The sequence below is a fragment of the Fusarium solani genome (assembly GCF_023522795.1).
Source record: "Fusarium solani strain SB1 chromosome Unknown bctg00000016, whole genome shotgun sequence".
Taxonomy (NCBI): Eukaryota; Fungi; Ascomycota; class Sordariomycetes; order Hypocreales; family Nectriaceae; genus Fusarium; species Fusarium solani.
The window spans coordinates 522,750-544,443 of NW_027072142.1; the positions used below are offsets into that span (position 1 = coordinate 522,750).

Genomic DNA, 21,694 nt, shown 5'->3' on the forward strand with positions numbered 1-21,694 from the left:
GGCTGCAGTGGAGAGTTGGAAGAGAACTGGCTCGTAGATCATGTAGATTGAGATGCTTCGACAAGCTCTGCCAGCTCTCTGGCATGAACCTCCCCCACACGGCATGAGCCGTAGCAAACAAATTTCAGTTCCTTTTCCCACGGTATAACCACCATTTGCCCAAGGGCGTCCTTCCCAACCATATCCTTAAACTTATAGCGCTTGCTGTAGATGTAGACGAGGCCAGGGTCGTCCTTCCGCATGTCGACCACGATCGCGACTGTCTTATCCGGCGGCGTGACTTCTTTCTCATAAAAACTGGTCCATGAGGGTATCGAGCAGGCCTTCCCAACCTAGGTAACGGGTAAGTGTTTGGTAGCTTTAGCGGGATCTGAACGAACCTTTTGCCCGATTTGTTTGGCAAGATCCTCGTCGGAACATTCTTCTGTAATCCGAATTTTTTCCATCATCTAATGGTCGCAGCCTCAGAAAGAGCAGTCTTCGTCGGTTAATTGCCTGTCCTTAACAAACGATTGCAGTACTGTCGACTAACATAGGAAAGCCAGGATACTGCGACATGGTCGAAATGATCGAATGAGGATGATGGTTTGGGTAAACCACCCCAAGGTAGGGTGGATGACTGACGAGTTCTCTGTTACGTGGCCGGTTTATTGTCGGACCGGAGTTCGGATGGGAATGAGTAAATGGATGGATGGGGATGGATGGATGGATGGATGGGGATGGATGGATGGATGGATGGATGGAGATGGATGGGGATGGATGGATGGGGATGGATGGATGGATGGATGGATGGGGATGGATGGATGGGGATGGATGGGGATGGATGGGGATGGATGGGGATGGATAGGAGCTTTTGAATCTCAGAATAGGGCTCTTCCCCCGATGTAGGCGAGATTGTCCTCAGGCCGTTCGCAAGGGCTAAGCTGCCAATACGAGAGCTAAACTAGAACACATCAGAGGCGACCTCAATGGCGGCATGCGAGTCGATGCTCCTATTATTGGCCACCCAACAGCTTTGAGCTGATCCCTCCATGTTGTTGAAACGGCGCATCGTTGGTTTCTTATTGTATCGCAAATGCACAGCTGCGCTGAGCCATTCTGGTGTTCATGTTGGCGAAGCAGCTCCTTTTATTAAAGCCCCAATCCTTGCAGAGTTCCTTATAACTTTTCAGAGGCTTAGAGTTGAGATTCCGCCTTGTGACTATACGATCTCATGCGCTTACTGGAGGTTCACGGCTTCCTCATGGTTCCAAAAAGGCCACATAGAGTTACATCTATAGGTAATACTCTCGTAAATTTCAGTAATCAATGGCTCCCATGTGCTCATAATCCTGGGCTGTACCACACCTGCAGCCTGGTCATCAGTTGTCCATGTTGGTTGAGCATGGCTGCCCCTTTCACGACTCCAGGGCGTGCGCTGGAGTTTGTCGTTGATCCAATGGTTGCCAAGATGGATTAACTGCAGAATACACCCTAAGCGACTGTCTTGCGATGGCTCACATCACACTTCGATCTTCGCGATTGAGGTCTTACTCCATTATCTTGCAGTAGTGAAGTCCGTCTCAGGTCGCCATGGGCCTGTGATGGAAACCGGGCTGAGAACGACACGCAACCACACCGGAAGCAGACTAGAACAGAACAGGAGAGAGGCCGCATAAGTTGGCCTGTGGGCCAATTTCCTCGTGTATTTGATTGATCAATGGCCCTCAGCTCATCCCTCCATCTTGCTACTTCAGGGCTGTCGCGGCTTCACTGCTGCAACTGCAGGGTTGTTGTGATATTCAAGTTGGCGGAGTGGCCCGGCCTAGTCACCTTCAACAGTTGCTGCAGGTTAACGCGAGGCGAACGAGGTCGCGACCAACCTGCATGCAACTAGGTTGAGATCTCGCATTCTACAAAGGGGAGACAACAAGAACAGGTTCCTGACGTGTTCATGGCGTCCTGGTGGTCGATGGCACGGACGGGACGTATCTTTGGCCCCCATTACAATGCTGGCATTGCTGGTGCGAAGAATTCAGCCAGGTCGACATGGTACAGGTCCCGCGACCGTCCCCTCTGTTGCTTTCCTGGTCGACCAGCAAGAACTATAAGAATGCCCTGCTTTCCCCGTTAAGATTCACAACACCGCAACCATGCCGGGCCGTCTCGTCTGCAACTGCTGGTGTGAATGCACAGATTACATTCCCGATAATTCCGAGTACTGCCAGAAGTGCCGTAGCCGGTGTCAGTCTTAGTTCTGTTCATATCTTTGGCTTTTCAGAAGTCACCCCTTGTCTCATTTGAACCCAACGAATCCACGTAAGGGAGCCAGCTCGGTGAAAACTCCAGAGACTACCTTCTTGCTTACCTATCTTATTCAAATTACCAGTGATCATCAATAGTCGGCCACTACATCATCTTGACCATGTCCAACGTCCAACGGACCGACACTACTCCAAACCCCGACAGCTCAAACCCCTTGCCCTCTAAAGACGACAAAGTCAATAGTGACGAGACTCCTGCGGACGATCCCGGCTCAAACATCATCTATACAATGTCCCGTCAACAAACCGACACTACTTCGAGGCCCGACGGCTCGGTCCCTTCGCAGGCGTCTCCACAGACGCCTCCACCAGACGACAATGTCGATGGCGGAAAAGGACCTGTGGATGATTCTGGTGCAAACAAAGAGGATGGCGTAGACACTGAACATCCACACGATTCTAAGGACGACGACAAAACAGAAACAAGCGACTTGGACCATGTTCTAGATGAGGCTGAAAAGGAGATGACAAAGGACATGGGTTTCAAATGAGTGCACACACTCCTCGATTCACTATGATTTAGTAATCAACGGTCCCTACCTGCGTACATGCGTTCGTCTCGGAGTCGTGATGTGATGTGACTTCCTCAAGTGCCGTCTCCCTCAACGCTGATTGGCTTGTGCCAAAGAGACCAATTGAGCGAGTGCACAAATTAATGACGGGTTTTTTCAATGTGGGGCTGCAACCACGTGCGGCTGATTAGATAAAGGAAAGCTCTGGCACCCCGCGCTGTATCATCTGGCTCAATCCAGCACAATTATCTTGTCGATACCAGCGAAGAAGCTCTCACATCGATTCGCTGGTTTCAACGCACACCGCCAACGTAATGGCCAGGAATTGACTTTTGTCTTTTGTATATAAAAGCGACGCGCCCTCCTGACAGACGGCGATCACGATGTTTACACTGCTGCATTCACAACAGCGATAAGCCTCAAGATGCTCGTTTTACGACGGAACGCAATTTTCTCACAATTGGCGGGGCAGCTCTTCTGCCACTCTAAGGACCTGGATCCAGACAGGGAAGGTTTGCTGAAGCTACCTATCCCACTCACGCCCAAAGTGGCTTTGAATCTCCTTAATCTATTTTACAACACACATGTATGTACCGCCGTGCCTAGATTTTGGCCCACGCTAATCGAGACGTAGGATAAAAAGATAAAAGAATGGGCTGAAGGAAGAGGGTTCAGCATCGAGGATTCTCCCTTCCTTGGGCCGCAGATACTCTGGCTTCGGGCAGGGGACATCCGGATTCGAGATGATCGAGTTTCGATTGTGATTTTCATCCCCAGGCCAAAGATCACTAAAGAAAGGCAAGAGACTGCGGGTACAGACGAGGAGATTACCACCGGAACGACGACCACCGGAACGACGCCCGCGGGGCTGCAAGAACCACCTTTCAAAGTTGTAATCAAATCCCCTGTCAGTGGGCCAGTCTTTGCTGAATCTCCCGTCGAATGCGAAGTGGGCGACGTAGTCGTTCTTGAGGGAGGAGAGCAGCTACGGGTGAGGGCCGATGAGAGAGCTGCGTCGGCGCCTTCAGATGTCTGTCTGCTCTGCGCTCTGCATCGCACGAGCACGGTGGATATTAGGAAGAAAGATAACGGTCAAATATAAGAGATATGTTATGCTGACGGAAATCCAATAAAGCCGGCGTCGCAGTGCATAGTGAAATCGCTTAGAACTCGGTCAAGGTCAGAGAGGCATTGCTGGGAGTTCCAATCTGTACCGAAGTTGGCAGCCAAGATGCCCGTCATGTTGTCGTTCTGGTCCACGGTTCCGCGGGAATTCGGACGTGTAAACTCTCGAGGTGAAGTCCCATTGCAGGCCAGGTCATCTGACTGAAAGATGGGGCCGTGCTGCCGGCCAGGAAGGTGTGGGACGTTCGGAGATGACGCCGTTGACATGCCAGAGACGTTAGATTCCAGTTGTCCACGAAATGCCTGTATTGTTGGATCTGCCGAAACCCAGATAGACCACTTCTTTCTTATCAGGGACATCGGAACCCCTAGTCGCATTACGAGTCTTCCGTCGAGCGTTGACCATTGTGGCTCCAGTGACAATGCAGCAAGGTTGGGTAACCCGATGTCGTGACAGATGGTGTGATATCTGCTTTCCCTATTAGTGAATGGTTGACCCAAAACCCAAAAGGCGTAAACGTACGGTACTTTCGTTAGAATGCTCTTAAGCCAGACTGCTGGGAACGGGATCTGGGAAGAATCTGGAGGAGCAAGCACCTTGCCGTGCAGCTTGGCGGCTACGTTCATGGTGATGTATTCCGCGTCTTCTGGGGTCGCTTCAGCTGCCTTGGAGATTTTGTAACAGTGCTCTGTGGTCCATTAGTCCCGCCAAATGAATGGATTGCGCCATGTACTTTACCTGCTAGCCCGTCGTATACGCCCATCGCGGCCACTCCATCAGTAACCAAGAGACGATTGACGATCTGATTAGCTAACCTCGCTCCGTTCGATGGCCGGTGCTTGCGGCCTTTGCGTCTCAGTTCTCTGACGATTCGCAAGCAAGCCAGATAGAACCATGTTGTCCAGCTTCTTCTGCGGACGTCGCACTTATCGCCTTGTATGTATTGATCAAGAGCTTTTTCAACCCGATCCAAGTAACGATCCAAATTTTCATCGTCAATCTCATGCAGAAGGCACTGTGAGACGACATTATCCACGCCAATCACTTCAACCTCTTTGTTGTTCTTCTGCCTCTTCTCCCTTTTCACCCTTTTAGCCTGCCCACTTTCTACCTTTTTCACCAGTCCATCGATAAGCCGGTCCAAGTGCGGCTTTGTTGCCATCCCGTCTTGTGTGGATATGGAAACGGCAGTCTCTCTGGATTCGCTCTCGGTACAGCTCGTAATTCCGTCGACATCTCCTTCAACTTGGCTGTCGGTGTTCGAATCACCTTCGTCTTTATCGCGTGGGCGGGTGGCGGGGCGTGTGAACGTGGGAAGCCGGGCTATCATGCCTGTATCGCTGGGAGGGCCCGGGGCGAACCGTCCGCCAGACCCGTCGCGGCACATCTCCGAGTTTCCTCGGTTGTGCGAAGTGCTTGATGACACTGGTGCGCGACGCTCAAGTCTACTACTGTTAGCGTCCAGCATGCGTGTGGCGATGAATGTGGTTGACAATACAAATCCTCGCTCAACTTCAGCCAGGTAACTCGTATGTACGTGTCGTAGACCAGTTGTGCCGTGGCAAGAACTCGACTAGGATGCACAGCATCGTGGGAAGGGGTGAAGCTACCCGTGACCGCATACAATGGGTGCTGTGCAAACTCTGAGGCAACTGGCAGGATATGGAACTCTACCGATGCCCATTGTCCATCTTCGAATACAATGCGGAACGAGAAGTGGTTTGGCTCCCCGTCCACAATGGTCCGGAGTCGCTGTTCGCCTTTGCTTGCAAGTCCGGGTGCGTTGAGCACCTCGTCTGACGATATGTGGTGAGAATTCCTCTCACCCATGGCGCAGGTAATTGTCATACTTTGATTGCACGATGAAGCCATCTGGCGAGGAGAGGATGAAAGGGTAGGGGGCTGGAAGCCAGAGAGCCTGGCTCTGAACCGACTCCACTTTTCTTGCGAAACTTCCAATGTTTCGCAAGAAAAGTGGAAATACACGTCTCGGACGGGTTGCATGCGCTAATGTACCTTCTGCGAGATGGCCACCCCAAGGGAGGGAGAACCGGTTGATCCTTGAGTCTTCCCCACTCAAGAAGATTCAACAATGACAAGACCGTATTTCCATGGGTGGCGCAGCGGCTCGGAAATGATCCCATCGACTTATTTGGCATTCAAAATAACGGATCACGTCAAGAGGAAGTAGAGGGCCTCAAAACACAAATATCCTGCCACCCCCGGAACGGAATTGCACTTCTGCACCTGCATCCGGTTGCCTTTTATTGTTCTTTTTCCGGCTTCTTTCCCATGTATGAACCATTCGCCTGTCCTCCCGCAGCCACATCTGATTGCCTTGTTTGTCTTCTTTCCATGCATGAAGCACCGTGGACCAAGGAACTCATTCAGGCTTCTCAATTTCTCACTGGATCCAATTGTCCGCCTTCTCCTTTCGCTCCCCACTCCTCACACCAGCGGTACACGCTCCAGATGAAGGCCTTGCGAACCACCCGTCTTCCCGACGACTCGACACGGGACGGGACAATTTGGGTTCAGGAACGAACTGAGGTGCGTTGAACTTTTGAGTCTCATTTCAATATATCCTGAGATTGAGCAGGTCATAATCAGTTACCGCAACGACCATACACCTCGGATCGGCTTGTTCGTGGAATCCGAAGCACCCATTCGACTCCCTCTGATCGACTTTGACAAGCCATCTGCTATCTCTAGGTTCTGGCTAAAATCAACTCGCTTAGCGAATCGTCTATTTGGAAGGATATGGTGTTGTGGTACAGACGATACAGACCTGGAGAAGAAATTGCCTCTGCTGGGGGCTTAGAACGGCGTCATGGCTGCCTCGTGCGTCTCAATGTGATCTTCTGGAAATGCACATTCAAACGGATGCCTGTAAATGAATGTCGGTGTGACTTGAAACTCCCCACGTACATATTTGGAGGCCGGGATGAGAATTTCCTCAGGCTGGTTTGAGAACATTATAATCACCCATCGTCTGCGGTGCAGCATCCAATGCTGCCCGTAACTTTTTTTTATCCCTTGAACAATACGATCATGAGCAAATCTCGACAGCGACGTGACACTGGAGGTCGTTCTCCCGGCTCGGGAGTCAACACGTCAGCCATGTAGATGTCAGTTCTGTTTGGGTGGCTCGACGAGGACTACGGTTCGCCATCCTCAGCGGCTCGATCCTGCTTCCTGCCCACTACTCCCGATCTGTCCCTGGCTATCCGGAGCCTCCCCGCCGGCGTTCTGCGTTGCGGGAGATCGTTGGACGCGTACCCAGGGGCCTGGAGCGAGACATGCTGGCAATGTTCACTGGTAAAGTGATGATAACGCTATTCATTGAGTACTCCGCGATGCCCTTCTACAAAGCATTCACTAAATACAGCGTAGGCCGGCCGATAGGTGTCAAACCCGGCTTCAGTTTTACTGTCTTGCAAGCGAAGACATGACTTTAGCGCTCCAGTTGTGTTGAATTGAAAAATCGCCATCCCACCCACCTAATCTCGTTCTGCGTTAGCCCATCGCCCTAATTCAGGACGCGGCACGCCTGTGTCTTGCCGGTTGGTTCCATCCATGTCGTGTATTTCTTTCGTCTCGGGAAGAGATTGACGCGTAGTACAACGTTCTTACTTCGTCCTCTCCTCGCGTTCTTCTTCATTGTGTACTGACCAGCGCGCTCCTGAGTTTGAACCAAGGAATGCTCTGCGAGCGTCGACCGAATGCCCTCCAAGATCAACATGTCTGTTTGCGTCCCAAGGCAACAGCTCCTTGCGGCCGGAGAAGTTGCACTAGCTCTACGGTCCGCTGAAGGCGCTCCGCCATGGGAGACTTCACAGTCACCGTCCAACGTGGCTCATCACGATGAGCCCTCCTCCAATACTGAGCGCGCGGCGGACGATGCGAACGAACCACAGGCCGGCGGCTATCCAAATTCACCAGCCAAGCCCGCAGCCAACAAACGCAAACGCGGCGACGACGATGACTCCAGCTCCAAAGAAGGGAAGAGACCTGTGTTGCATTGTGCATTGGGGCACGCTGACGACTCGGACGCCGAATCCACGTCGTCTGACCCACAGGGCTCTGTATTTGACCACGACGAACACGACAGCTACGCGTCGTCTGCTGCGTCGGACGTCGCTGACGGCCGAGATGGCGAACCCATGAACCCTAACTCATATGAAGACGCCACCTCGGACTTTGCCGACGACTCGGATGCCGACTCCACGTCGTCTCTCGATTCCGAATGTTTGAAATACGTACAAGAAAATGGAAGACGGTACCATGCCGACCTTAGAAACGGCTATGAGTATTTGTCAGTATAGCGCATACCTACCACGTGGCCGTCAGCTGATTGAGTTGAGAAGGCTGCCGAATGATGAACGGCAGAACGAATTATTAGACATATAGTGAGATGGGACCCCGTGGATTCTACTGATACCTTACTCACAAAGTTCTGCAGCCATGCAGGCTGGTTGTGCTTTTACGAAGGGAAACTATATTCGGCACCTATCGAGAACGTACAGGTATGCCTCGTGAGCCCCTAGATGCGACGGTCCGGACTGACGATACTATGTAGAGTGTTCTTGATATCGGGACCGGAACAGGTGAGCAAAACATCGGCTCAATGCGTTGAAGTCTGGAACTGATTGACCGATGACTCCAGGAATCTGGGCTATGTATGACTAAAGCGGTGCTTAGACTTGGGAACCAAAAGCTGATGAGCAAGCAGAGAGTTTGCTGACAAATACCCCAGTGCTCGCGTTATTGGCACCGACATTTCCCCCATTCAACCCACATGCGTCCCACCCAGCCTTGAGTTGTACGTTGTAACGAACGTAATACGGAGCGAATCGCTGATTCGGACATAGCCAGTTCGACGACTGCAATCTGGAATCGACTTTCGGAGGAGAACATTTCGATTTCATACACGTTCGTGGCATGGCTGGATGCATCTCAAACTGTGATGCGTTCGCGAAGAGACAGTTTGACGATTTGAAACCCGGCGGATACCTCGAGTACAAGGACCTATCGATGCGTTTTCAGAGCGACGACGAAAGTCTCAAAGACTATAATTATTTGAACAAATGGGGAAAATTCTGGAAGGATGTAGGAACCAAGTTGAATCGGCCATTGACGATCGCGGAAGACGGCACGGTGGAAAAGGCGATGGAGCGGGTTGGATTTACGAATATCAAGAGGACCCAGGGCAAGGTGATTCCATGATCTTCGGACGATTCGAATTGTGCTGACCGAGTATTGGAAAACTACAGATGCCCGTTGGTAGCTGGCCGAAAGACAAACGGTTGAAAGAAACCGGCCGGTACAATCATGCCGCCCTAGATTACGATCTCGGAGGGCTTGTTCTACGAGCTGCCACTCGAGTACTCGGATAGAGTTATCAAGAGGTTACTGTTTTCGTGTCTGAAGTTCGCCGGGACTTGAAATCGCCGAAGCTTCATCCATGGAGGTTGGTCACGGTGATCCACGGCCAAAAGCCGGAGTAAGTTGAGGTTCGGCCGGTTGCGGGCGTTGGGCGGGTTCGTGGTGGGATCTCCCCTTAAAGTGTGCCTTAGACTGGGCAGTATTATTTAATAATCGGTCTAGATCATATTCTATCTAATTAAACACAAGAGTTGGCCGTCCAGGCTTGCCCTTCCTGTCCCACGAACTCATTGCCGGTGAAGAGGAAGTTGCGGCTGGGATGCTGCTCAACCTTGAGCTTGCGAACCTGGCCATGATGCCTGGAGACCCCTGGTCAACCCGCACCATGCAGAACAAGATGGGGTGAGCGGGTCTGTTCTCAGCGATCGGCCTTCGCCCTCCCGGTCGCGCTCGGATCACTTGACGCGCCATGGCACTCGAGGTTAGCGGGCACCTCGATTGAGGTGTTGGTTGATCATGGTCCCCCTGTAGTAGGGTGTGGGCACTGTGCTGACGGAGGGCCGCGGAGTGGAACCGATGGCGGATTGTGAAGCGGAGCAACTCGGCCAGGCTAAGACAGCTGAGGCAGGGCCTGTTGCACTTTATTGCTTTTGGATGGCGGCAGGGGAGTCAACCATTCCTTGTTTGCGCGGAGGGAGGCGCCACCGCGGTCGGCCATGGAACACGTCGATATTACGGCTCGTGCTGAGCGACGAGCAGGGGCGTCGATCGCGATCAGTCAGCTCAATCTTGCTTTCCGCTTCTGGAGGGCCCTGGCATCTACCGAGGAACGCCGGGATCTCTCGTTTGGGGAACACAACCATGTCCTCCGAGGGCTGCTGGACATCTCCCAACTGTGTGGTGCAGGCTCTTTGAGTAACAGGAACCCAGAAGCTCATATACCTCCAAATTCCCGCTCGAGATGGAGCAAAACAGGTCCCCTGCAACGGCCCTTCCTCAAGCACGAGCGTCACCATGGCCGAGTCTCTGGATAAGCACGAGAGGGACCGGGACCGGAGTCCTCCGTCTCCCCTAGACGGCCCCAATGGCAACGGCAGCGCCACCTTGTCCGCCCGCCCTGACCTTGGTAACGTATGAGTTGAGCTTCCCATCCAGAGTAATGAGCCTTCTTACACTAACACTTACGAGAACCGACAGCCGGTGTTGAAAAGTGGTACCACTACCTCTCTATCTGAACCGGACCGGTGTCTGTCGTTGGATACTCGGAACGGAGGCGCGTACCGGCCTAGCAGCACTACGCGGAAACCCACTCAACTGTCCAACTGCGATGCCGACGATGAGTACTTCATCGCCCAATCGACGAACGAACGAGAAGACGACTGTGACGACATGTGCCCTACAAACCCGCCAAATTCTCCAGTACTCTCTTTGGACACGTGCTCTATGAGAAGGTGTCTTCATTACGAGGCTACAATAAACCCCGGGCTAGACCTCCTCGAAGGTTGGAGCCTCTCATCCACTGGATATGAAAGAAAAGACGGCATGCAACATGTGTGGACGATCAGAATGCGCTATTATCTAGCACTCGACCCTGGCTGTGATTCCGCCGGGGCCTCAGACCGCGTGGACGTGCCAGAAGCTGATTCCGAGCCACGGTGTTGGGATTATGCCGACATCAGGGTGGATTCTTTGGGTATGGATGTTGCAGAAGTTACAACTACGGCCTCCCTAGGTTTCGCTGCCACAACTGCCTAGACGCATGCTCTTCGGCACTGAGCTGCTACGATGGACAGGCTACGGAGAGGGCAGTACATTGGCGCACACGTTGCATGGAGCTGGTGCTTGGTTGCTGGTTGCCGGTCGATACGAAGATTAGGTATGTGATGGGAGGGCCCGCGGAAATAATGGATTTTGGCCCCGAGCCTTCCGAGTTTGTTACCTCGAATGGTCTCTTGCGTCGACATTGTTGTCTGGACTTCTCTTTGTCTACGGCTCATGCTGACTACGGGTGTCGTGACGTGTTAGAGCTGGTGCTGGCTGTACTGAACTCGGTTCCTGGGTTTGGCGCGGTGCTTGCGCAAATGTTGAGGGTTGGCAGGGGCCTGGTTGTGGCGCTCTCCGTAGCCTTGATCTTGATAGCATCATCATCTACTTTTTCAGTTTCCCTCACTTTCAATATGGCGGCGACCTCTTTCCTTGATTTTGTATTCCCAAACAATTTGACCGCGGACTTGATTGCACGGTCAGGATGGGCCTGAAGCCCCGGGAGCTAGTGGATATACCGGACACCTCTATGGTAGAAGCTCATAAAATAGTAAACCCTCGCCTCCACTCCGAAAGCGGTGGTGGTGGGGAAGACAATTGAAGCAACTCGACGCTTGTGGCATTGACAAGCTCGCCGTAGCAACGATTTTCATCTCTACAGTCTCGTCCCTCAACATTTCAGGCGAGCTTGCACTTTCTGCCGTCACCTAACGCCACACTGCGGCCCAACATGATAGCGCAACATAGGCGTCGTACTCTTAGAAGAGGAGTGCACTATAGCTAGTGGAATCATTGGGTGCGTTGAAAAAAGATAATTTCCATCCGGGTGATGTCGTGACGCCATCTTTAGTTTCAGGCAAAACTTATAAAATTCCCTGGCTTCCCTCGGGCGTCGTTACGAAGACTAGAAGCCATCTCACAGGGTCATTCGACTCCATCCTCCAATCTATCCTCCGCACCTGCAATCGTCTGTTCAAACGCGACGCTGATATGTCAAACGTACCAGTCGAGCAGTCCTCTACTCCCTCTGAACTGGAGCTTGACGTGATTAGACAGACGTACGGTCTTGTTTCAAGCTCATATATTGATCGACGCCTGGGGAAGCGTATAGGATGGTGTGAATATCGGGCTCAGATGAATGGTTTCATGAAACAGGAGCTCGACCAATTCTCAAAGGCCAACATTATGTCGTTGCATGCGGCAGGACTTGATTCTGCAGAGATATCTCGGCGAACTTTATACCATCCCTTCGTTATTGACTATCACCTAAAGCAGAACGCTGTACAAAGGAACCGAGCTCTACGCCTGGCCGGGTATGCTACACGGTGATCTTCTAGGCACGACTCTACAAAAATGTTCGTCTGAATATTCTCAACTCCAGTTACAGTCGCCAATGCTCACTATTCATGCCTAGAAAGTCTTCATACTTTTCCGCCACCGGCATGTGCATGGTCTGGACAGACACTTTCTCTCGTGGCGGGCAGAATCACAACGAACGCTCTGCCAAGTGTATCGGGGGGGTTTATCGGCCAGGCTGAACCTAAAATTACCAGATCAATCATACGCAATTCACACATGTACGATAGCAAAGTCATTATCTTCAGACCTCTTTCCCACTTTGATGCTGCAGCCATTTCCTGTCTCCAGCCAAAGGGTGCGTGAACTAAAGCGTGCATTAAACACTGGTCATGCTGAGGACTACCTATCCTACAACGCGCACCAACTCGTCTGAGGCCCTGGGCCCTCCTTGGGACAAATTGCAGCAGCGAGCTTGGGAGCGCCAGGAGGGGAATACCGCCTTCAGCATCAATACCATTCACCAGACCAGAGCCTAGTCCAGCAGCTGATCAATTGTGAGCCTCGTGATTCACCCGAGGATAAGCAAGTCGGGCCTGATGAAGCGAAAGGCTCCGATCGTGCCTGGCCCCCTCAGGAGGCGACATTTCTAATGGGAACCGAGTGGACCTAACATTTCCAGTCCCTATATATTTACCACCTTTTGTCTAGAGTCGTCGCTCCAGTCTCTGACTTTACTTCACTGTCATGTACTATGAGGCTTTTTAGCTCTTTCATCCCTTACCAACCCTTTTCTCTAATATTATCGTAAGTTATGGTGCCAACCTACAGAAAAACATGAACAGCATAAACTGATTTCCTCTGGTAAGTATGCCGGGCTTGACAGAATTCAAGATGCCACAGAACCATCTCACTTGGGTTATGGTCCTTTCAGTCATAACCCTTCTGGCCATCATTGGTTTCGATGGCTGGAGTGGGCATTTCTTACACGAGGGCTTTGGTCCGAGTGAGAACACCAGCCACCTGCCCAACATAACAATCATAGCAACTGGGGGAACAATAGCCGGCGCAACAAGTTCTCCCGAGAAGACAACAGACTATAAAGCTGGTGTTTTACACATTGAGGAAGTGATCCGGAGCGTTGAGGATCAGTTGCGTGGCGTTGCCAATGTTTACGTCGATCAATTCTCGAATATTGACAGCATCAACATAAATTCTTCATTTGCAACCAGTCTAAGCCAGCACATCGCGGAAGAACTCAACAAAGAGGCTACGCAGGGAGTCGTCGTGACGACCGGGACACATTCCCTGGCCTACCTGGCTGAGTTTATAGGCCTCGCGGTAATAAGCAAGAAGCCCATTGTGGTGACCGGCGCGCGGCGGCCGCACGGATCACTGGGCGCAGATGGTCCTAGCAATCTTGTCGCGGCGGTAACAACAGCAGCAACAGGGGGATGGAGCTCAGAAAATCACAACGTCGTGATTGTAATTCAGGGTAAGGTTATGGCCTCCCGGGGAACCAAAAAGGAGGACGATCAGTTTCTACCGGGGCCGAGGTCACTGTTGGGAGATATCAAGGATTCCAAACCCTTTCTCCGCTGGCTTCCAGGCCCTTGCGCCCCCGTCAAGTTCAATATCAGCAGCATCCCGCCGGGAACTTCACTCCCTAGAGTAGAACTTTTGCCAGCCCATCAAGACTTTGGCGCAGATCTTGTGGAGGCTGCCATCGGCCTAGGAGCTAAAGGTCTTGTCATGGTAGCATACGGGGACGGCTACTGGCCGGAGGCATCAGCCCTACAGATCAAAAAGCTGGCGGACGAGAACGGCGTCATTGCGATCTTAGTCAACCAAGGCCAATCGGAGTACGTGGCGAACGCGCGGTCTGGGTTCGGAATACCGGGGGGAGATTGGGACCCGCATCAACTCCGGATCGTCTTGCAGCTGCTGCTTTGGGCGGAGGCCGAGGAGGAAGAGATACGAAGGGTTGTCTTGATGGGTTCGAACCGCTGCGGCTCCGCAACTTATCGACAGGGTGAACGGGTATGCCATGCCTTGCAGGATGGCGTTATGTTTCAGGGAACGCCTTAGAGTGGATTGGCAGTCGTCTCCGAAGGTGGTAGAGGTGGCGACGGAGGAGAACGATCAAAGTTCAGGTCCAGATTTGTGGGAGCTCCGAATCAATTCGAGGATGTTCATTAGATCATTGGGCCCCTTTTGTAGTGAAGTTGCACTCTTTGTTGCCCTTCAACGCCACACAGCGCCAAGATGACAGCCCGACAAAGAGAATGAGCTTTTAGAAGCGGTGTGTCCTCTGGCGACGCTGCAATGCCATCGGTCGGCGAGGGGTCTCACGCCAATAAGTGTGCAGAGGTAAATATGAAAGGCCGAGGCAGCGCCCTTCCTTCTCATTGTTTAACTCGCCTTTTTTGTTTCGCGGGCCGAAACTAGAGTTATTTGACTAATTTCTCATAACTCGTTTCCTTTTTTATCTTTATAAATTATACACAATACGCCTTCCGATCCCGACAAGACCGACACATGCTACAAAGCGGACAACAATGCTGACTCCGACTCCTTCGACTCTTACATCCCCATTACTGATTACCCTTATAGGGCCGCCGCTGAAAGGCTTGGGTACTTCTTCCAATGTACGGCGATCTACGGCAGTTGGTGATTGATCACCCCAATGCCTCGGAAGAAGCTAGGAATTTGAGTTTGGAAGAGGCTACTATGTTTGCAGTTCAACTTCGGAAAGAGCTGCTATCGAGAAAAGTTCACGCATACCTTCCCCTCATGGTGGTTTTCGGCCAAAAGCCGTAGTGGCATATGTTCGGCCGTTGCTGACATTGGGAGTTTATTCATTAGATCTCATGGGAGACGCAAGTCAGAATTTCTCAGACCGGTAGTTACTATCACTCAATTAATTGGTATTGATTCTGGATTATTAACTCCAAGAGCCCAGGAAGATCTGTTTGGGCTGCCCGGCCCCCGGTCTCACCGGCATATCACTGGGGAGAAGAGCTCGGGCTCGGGTCGGGGATTTCCGAATCCCAACAAGCCACCGTACTAAGCAGTCCGTTCTCAGCGATCAGCTCCTTGGCTTGGATGGTGTCGATGGCTTCACTGCCTGTGCGATGGTCTCATTCTCGGGTATCAGATGGATCACTCTACTATTCCCCATTCAGATATGAGCCCGCTTCCCTCTGTTGAGATGCATTTGATCGATAGGAGAATATCCTTGACATGTGTTCTCTGCAAGCTGGACACCATTTCCTGCGGTCAATGCTGGTGCACGCGAGACAGCCTAGCGACTGCGCCCATTCTGGAGGACCGACTGATCCTTTCCCTTGATAGCATTGGGATCGCTGGACACGCTGTGGATCGATGCTGGGGAATACCTCGTCCCAGGAGCTGACCCACCGTTGGGCCCCTGCAGTATGTATGTATGTATATTTTTCGTCCGGGGGCCGTGAGGCCCGCAAAGTCCCCTATTGGGGCACAGGACGTGCTGAGCTAGAGTCTCTAGTGCTAAAATCTACGTAAAGCTTACGCAAATTACAGAACAGACCACTATCCAGCATATCATCGGCTCAAAGGCGCTGGGCCCCTGCAGTACAATGTCCGGAGCACTGTGTCGGGTAGGGGGTCACGTGTAGCACCAATCATGGTCTCGCGCGACGCGTCGCCATCGCGACTCCTTGAAGGTAATACAGGTGAGGCTTGCTTTATCTCATGTTTTCTTTTGGGTGGCAACGTCCTTGCCTTATTAGGCCAAGTCAGACGTGCCTTGTGGCAGCTGGGCCATGCTGGTGATCTGATCTACCACATTGGGTGTCGTGTTGTGTGATTGGAGGTTCGACCACAGCATCCAGTGAAGCGCTCTCTGCTCCCGATTGTCGATGACCATTCTCATAGAGCCTCAAGCCCGTCCAAGCAGTGACCTCGGGAGGCAAAGAGACTTGACCAAACTCTAGCCATTCGACTGCTTCCATCAACACGATGCTTCGGTTTCCCTCCACCCTACCCTGCCCATCAGCTCAAGACAGCATGCCTTGTTGCGCCCTTTCTTCGGACACAGAGCCGATGCCAGAATCTTCTATGTTGGCGCTCACTTCCGAGGAATCCATGGCACGCCGGGCGGCCTTGCACAATACTCTTTCCCTGTGCGCACCGGTTAATCTCAATTGGGCATGGCAGATCCGATGGAGTATGGTAGAGTACCCTTTTCCTTGAGATCGCCCTGCTTATCCTGGTTACCATGCTTATCCTGGTTACCAAACCAATGTCGCCGTTGCGTCTTGTTGGGCTTGGTCGAGGCCATCCGCCGCCATGATAGGCAACCACAGGCCTGCAACCCAAGTCGCAGTCGCCTGTTGAGCAGGTTGAGCAGGTATATCAGTGTCTGGCTTCCCGGCCAGAACCAGACTCCTCTGTCTCAATCCATCAATCCCAACCGACGACAGCCTACGGACAACCTTTACGTACGTTTCGCCTATTATAATCCAGTACTTTTTCACGGCAAACCCTCCGAGGCCATCGATATCTCCAGTCTAGGTTCTATCTTGTTTACAATCAGCTCCGGCCATTGGACATACCAGGTAGAAGGGAAGGGTTATCTGAGCTACTGCAAGAGGGTAGATGTTCTCTTCGAGCAGGGAGAGTTCCCACCAGTAGATGACCTCTTCACTGGCTCCATCATCATGAGATGCTGGAGGGGAGAGTATACCACAGCATACCTGCTCTTGGGGGATTGCCGCCGGCTTCACGCGAGCCTACGGAACCTTTAGATTAGGGTCATAATATATCAGGTGAATTCGCTTGCCGCATGCATTGCCAGCGGGATGAACAAGAATGTGGTTAGGGATCTGAACAAGCTGGGCGGAGCAGGAGTGACTGGTGTTTTAAAAAACATCTGTAAACAGTTTCAAGATCGCAAGAATGTCGGTCATTCGGATATTCTATCTGAAGGAAGTATGAGCTGCACGTCATGGGAGGCAAGGTATCGGGAGGAGATCCGGGAGGCAAGAAATGGGGAGGAGATCCAGGATGTAAAAGACAACCACGACGATCGAGAAGTAGGAGGCATGCTACTGGCTGTGAGGCTGAAGAACAGAGATGCTGGCATGGGCAGAGACGTTGGGTCGGAGCATGGCTCGTATGTGTGACAGGAAGCTCCTCCATCTCAATAGAATAACTCGGCCCACTGGGCCTCGGCTGGAATGAGAATTGCCGGGAAGCAGCAGAAGCAAAGAGTCCCCCATGGTGAGACATGCTACCTGCAAAGCACTCCAGCAAGTCGAGGACCGTTCGCTCTAACCACATTTCATCTCGATTTCTTGGCTCACTAGAGAAAAGAGTCAACATGAAATGAAGTTGGAGGGTGTGTGCGTATGGAGCTGTTGGTCATCTGGCACCCCAGGATAATGCCCATATAAGTGCGGCTGCTGCCTTGCGGTTTTCAAATGCGGTCGCCTTGTCTTCGTCGCCATTGAACCCCACGATGACCACGATGACTTCGTTAAGGTCCTGTCTCATTTGGTTCATGCTGCAATCACGACATGGCTCTCTTGCCAAAGCCTCCCCTATAAGTGGTTCCTCAGCTCCACCCAAGCCAACATCATCAGGACAGCATATTGAGCATACTTCAAGCTTGCTCACAGGGATTTGTACCTGCGCTGATGGTATGAAATGCACAGAGAATGGGTGGCGCGGCCGATCCACCGAGCTGGAGAAGATTCAGGTAAGCATCTCCTTGTTTTGCGAACCAATTTCTAAGCCCCTGTTCATCCCATCGTATCTAGACTAGCATAACGACAGGGGCGGCAAGGACCATGCCTCAACTGGGCGGGAGCAAGGGGTAGAGGGGTCAACACATCAGATGTACAGTACCTACCAAGGAATGTGGAGTGGATCGGCCAGGCGGATGTTGAATGTGACAGCTTTATCTTGACTCGCATGTTGGCAAAGGTGATTCGACTCCACCCATCTTCACAAAAGTGTCTCGACTCTGTATGCCCGGTGCCTCATCGGGATCCTGTCCTGTGAGCCAGCCAAGTCCGGTCTGCCGCGTTGCCTCACCTATGCCGCTTCGATCCTCCGTCCCTCCATGACAGGATGCAGAGGACGTCGATGCCATGCCACCCATACTGTCAAAATGGCTTGGGTTACACATCTCTACGATCTATCATGTCTCTTGGAGACATTCCCCATCATCGTTCACTGCACCAGTCTTGATGCCATCTACACTGCGTTTCTGGGTGACAGACTAGAACCAACCGCCTCACCTTACCCTGTCTTTGACAGACACACGCCCACACCCCTCCTTCTCTTCTCGCGACCCTGACCAGTGAATCAGTTGGGGTTGGTTGCGTATAATAGGCCAGCGGCACCCTGTTTGTAAACTCATTTGTGCTCTTTCACTTCGACTACTACCTCGCCTAGCCATCGATTCCCTGCCTCACCACCCCCCCGACCATCGATCATCGCGACTACTCCAACTGAGTGGACTTTATCCCAACGACCCCGCGGTGACCCCTCCAGTATCACCCAACCAGAGATATTCGCTCAACGATCCCTCCCAGCCGCGCCGTTCTCTCGCCGGAGTCTCCAGCGACAGGTACCGGCCTGCGTCCCTCGCTTCCTCATCTCCTTCAGCAGCAGTGCGAGGGATGGGGGGCTCGGGCAACTACAGCAGTTACTATCCCGAACCCAGCGCACCCTTCTCGACGGCAAACATGCCTGGGACGGCCATGGCTTACGGGTCAGAGTACGGCCAGGACTCGCGCCAGCAGCCTCAGAGCTTTGGCGGCTACAACACTGCCGCGACCATGATGTACAACGTCGCCCAGCCTGGGGCGCAAAACCCCGTCTACGATGCGCAGCAATTTGGATCACGGCAACCTGCAGCTATGCAGATGATGACGCCGGATGTCGCTTCGACATACTTCGGATCCGAGACGGGAAGCACAGGCGGTTCGGGCCTGCAGCGGTCGGCGCAGGGCTCAAGCGGATCAGCAAACGTGTACCAGCAGAGCAATGCCATGAATTATGCGAGTAACATGTCGAGCGTGGGCGCAATGCCCCAGGCGACCGCGAGCGCCGATGTTTCCATGGCAGAAGATCACGAGTGCCCAGATGGCGCACTAGAGGAGAAATGGGTCAACTACCAGAGACAATTGGGCACCATATTCCAAGAGATCATGAATGGATCCCTAGAAAGCGTATCCGAGACATTGCTGAGCGTCACCAGCTGGCTGTTGTCTCAGGTGGCAGACCTTGGTATGTTTTGTCGCAAACCCCAAGAGCATGGGTGGGAGCAGAGCATCAGGGCAGGACGACATGGCTGACCAAGACTGCAGGCCTCAATTTAGACGATACAAACCTCCACGCCGATCGAATCAAGTTATGGGACGATTTCAATCACGCCTGGTTAAGCCTAGGCCAGCGCCAGATGGAGTTGATGACTTCATCCCAGCCATCGAGATCGCAGAGCCTCATGTCAAAGGCCATGATTAAGAAGATGGGTAACGAATTAATACGTTTATGCGACGGGATCGAGCGCCATGGACTCGTCGACTACCAATACGGGGTGTGGGAGGAACAGATAACTGCCGGTATGCCCAAGACTTTCCTGACCAAGGCTCGACCTCGTGATGGCTAATAGAAGCGCATAGTTCTCGAAGACTGTTTGGACCTCTACGAAGCCTCAGAAGAAGCCAGCGGGAGCGGCGGAGCTCGATAAAGATTCAAGCCGTCGGTCTAGCACAGACTGTGACTGGCGGCACCCTCTTGACATGACACGGGTAGTGTTTTGTCACTCGATTCGACAAAGAGATGTGACTCTTGTAATCAGGGCGCGGGGGTTGGCGGCTGTATTGCGCCACGGCATTTCGGACCAACCGCCTCGATATTGACGCCTGTTTCCCCCTTCGGTCACTGACACTTTGGACGCGCAACTACGCATCCATCCCACCTACTTGCTTGTGCTTTGGCGGCTGGTCCGAATGGCGGGGTGGAGGGATGGAGTTTGAGAAGGGGACCTGCCCTCCTCCTTCGGTATTGTTGCTTTTCTCTTGAGTTTTTTCTTTTCTCGGTTGGGTTTACCTTTTCCCTTTGAATTTTTTGTCCCTCTTACCATGGGGTTTTTTTTTTGTACGTCCTGGGGCTCCGTTTCATCTCGGATCTCAAGTTACGGAGCTACCCCTGACCATTGGGGTTTGCCGTATTTGACAGGCGCAACCGATCACCGCCGACTCACAGAAATGCTATCGTCAACTCCTTCGCCGCTGAAATACAGCTTTTTAGAAACTGGACCCTCATTTGAGCATTTACCCGTAAAACCTTCTAAGAAATGATTGATGACCCTTTTCAGTTTCCACAAGTGGCAGGGCGGCATTCTTCTCGCCGATCACTTACAGTCACGGGCACGCTAGAGAAGTCAATGGAGACGGCGGGGCTCACGGATATCAAAACATAGGACCTCGGGACGATCAGATCTATTTTAACGAAGATTACAACAACTGTAAATGCCCGCCGGTCACTCGCTAAAAGCCTCATAGCTGAAAGAAATTGGCCAGTATCCCCATGACGTCCTAGATATGAACTTCGAAGGGCTTGTGTGCGGCCGTGCAACGAGGCCGCGTCGTCTGTAATTTATGTTGTAATGAGAAGATGCTGATTGCTTGATTCCTCCTAAAAGTGCAGTAGGGAAACCACTGTTTATGTACAGGCACGATCTCTTGTAGAATGTTCCTCCTTCTTCCACATCTTACCACCGCCTTGGTCGCCTCACACTTGTGATCTCCAACATCATGCACTGGGCTGCCGTCGGCACGAGCTCGCGACTCGTGTGATAGTTGTGAACTTGTGATACTGAAGTGATGAGGGTTTCCGCAGTAGTTTCGAGAGAATCCATCTTCTCACAGGCCTCTTTGAGGTCGGAGATAGCTTTTGTCCATACTGCCAATTCACTGCTGCCTTTTCCTCGAGCTGTGCTACGAGTCGCAGGTGGCGTGCTGGATCTCGGCTCACTTGTGTCCTGCTGAGTGGATGCCGCAATAGACTTCAGTGACTCCTGTACCTGTTTGATTTGAGAACTGACCCGGCGGGTTGTAGCAAAGAGCGCGGCAAGATCTGATGCTGGAGTGCCGGGCTCAGCCATGTTGGCGGATGTGCGAGGTTGCTTCTGGGGGACAACGAGTGAACGGGGCGCGGCTTAATGGCAGGCTTAAGTATATTACACTTCCGAGACTTTTCCGAGCAGAGGCACCCTGGTCAATGCACCTGGTCGGCACCCCGCGATATGTACA

General features: G+C 52.4%; 9 protein-coding genes across 9 annotated transcripts; 6 read left to right on the plus strand and 3 right to left on the minus strand.

The window, feature by feature from the left end:
* Positions 1-2,404: 2,404 nt before the first annotated feature.
* Positions 2,405-2,794, plus strand: MRS44_018518 (uncharacterized protein; the record flags this gene model as incomplete). Its single annotated transcript, XM_065615997.1, has 1 exon — positions 2,405-2,794. One exon carries the CDS (start codon positions 2,405-2,407, stop codon positions 2,792-2,794), a length of 390 nt encoding a protein of 129 aa, XP_065472069.1.
* A 445-nt stretch (positions 2,795-3,239) lies between these two features.
* MRS44_018519 (uncharacterized protein) lies at positions 3,240-3,917 on the plus strand (the record flags this gene model as incomplete). The annotated part of the gene is made up of 2 exons (XM_065615998.1): positions 3,240-3,401; positions 3,450-3,917. 2 exons carry the CDS (start codon positions 3,240-3,242, stop codon positions 3,915-3,917), a joined length of 630 nt encoding a protein of 209 aa, XP_065472070.1.
* An 8-nt stretch (positions 3,918-3,925) lies between these two features.
* Positions 3,926-5,771, minus strand: MRS44_018520 (uncharacterized protein; the record flags this gene model as incomplete). The annotated part of the gene is made up of 4 exons (XM_065615999.1): positions 3,926-4,409; positions 4,464-4,629; positions 4,680-5,386; positions 5,440-5,771. The coding sequence occupies 4 exons, from the start codon at positions 5,769-5,771 to the stop codon at positions 3,926-3,928; spliced, it is 1,689 nt and encodes a 562-aa protein (XP_065472071.1).
* A 1,910-nt stretch (positions 5,772-7,681) lies between these two features.
* MRS44_018521 (uncharacterized protein) lies at positions 7,682-9,167 on the plus strand (the record flags this gene model as incomplete). The annotated part of the gene is made up of 6 exons (XM_065616000.1): positions 7,682-8,256; positions 8,404-8,467; positions 8,521-8,548; positions 8,608-8,620; positions 8,698-8,763; positions 8,813-9,167. The coding sequence occupies 6 exons, from the start codon at positions 7,682-7,684 to the stop codon at positions 9,165-9,167; spliced, it is 1,101 nt and encodes a 366-aa protein (XP_065472072.1).
* A 1,173-nt stretch (positions 9,168-10,340) lies between these two features.
* MRS44_018522 (uncharacterized protein) lies at positions 10,341-11,202 on the plus strand (the record flags this gene model as incomplete). Its single annotated transcript, XM_065616001.1, has 3 exons — positions 10,341-10,457; positions 10,524-11,006; positions 11,059-11,202. 3 exons carry the CDS (start codon positions 10,341-10,343, stop codon positions 11,200-11,202), a joined length of 744 nt encoding a protein of 247 aa, XP_065472073.1.
* A 2,078-nt stretch (positions 11,203-13,280) lies between these two features.
* Positions 13,281-14,474, plus strand: MRS44_018523 (uncharacterized protein; the record flags this gene model as incomplete). Its single annotated transcript, XM_065616002.1, has 1 exon — positions 13,281-14,474. The coding sequence occupies one exon, from the start codon at positions 13,281-13,283 to the stop codon at positions 14,472-14,474; it is 1,194 nt and encodes a 397-aa protein (XP_065472074.1).
* A 2,092-nt stretch (positions 14,475-16,566) lies between these two features.
* MRS44_018524 (uncharacterized protein) lies at positions 16,567-17,647 on the minus strand (the record flags this gene model as incomplete). Its single annotated transcript, XM_065616003.1, has 4 exons — positions 16,567-16,756; positions 16,872-16,936; positions 16,982-17,158; positions 17,591-17,647. 4 exons carry the CDS (start codon positions 17,645-17,647, stop codon positions 16,567-16,569), a joined length of 489 nt encoding a protein of 162 aa, XP_065472075.1.
* Positions 17,648-18,540: 893 nt separating this feature from the next.
* On the plus strand, positions 18,541-20,046 carry MRS44_018525 (uncharacterized protein; the record flags this gene model as incomplete). Its single annotated transcript, XM_065616004.1, has 3 exons — positions 18,541-18,643; positions 18,828-19,664; positions 19,745-20,046. 3 exons carry the CDS (start codon positions 18,541-18,543, stop codon positions 20,044-20,046), a joined length of 1,242 nt encoding a protein of 413 aa, XP_065472076.1.
* A 1,107-nt stretch (positions 20,047-21,153) lies between these two features.
* Positions 21,154-21,546, minus strand: MRS44_018526 (uncharacterized protein; the record flags this gene model as incomplete). The annotated part of the gene is made up of 1 exon (XM_065616005.1): positions 21,154-21,546. One exon carries the CDS (start codon positions 21,544-21,546, stop codon positions 21,154-21,156), a length of 393 nt encoding a protein of 130 aa, XP_065472077.1.
* Positions 21,547-21,694: the final 148 nt, after the last annotated feature.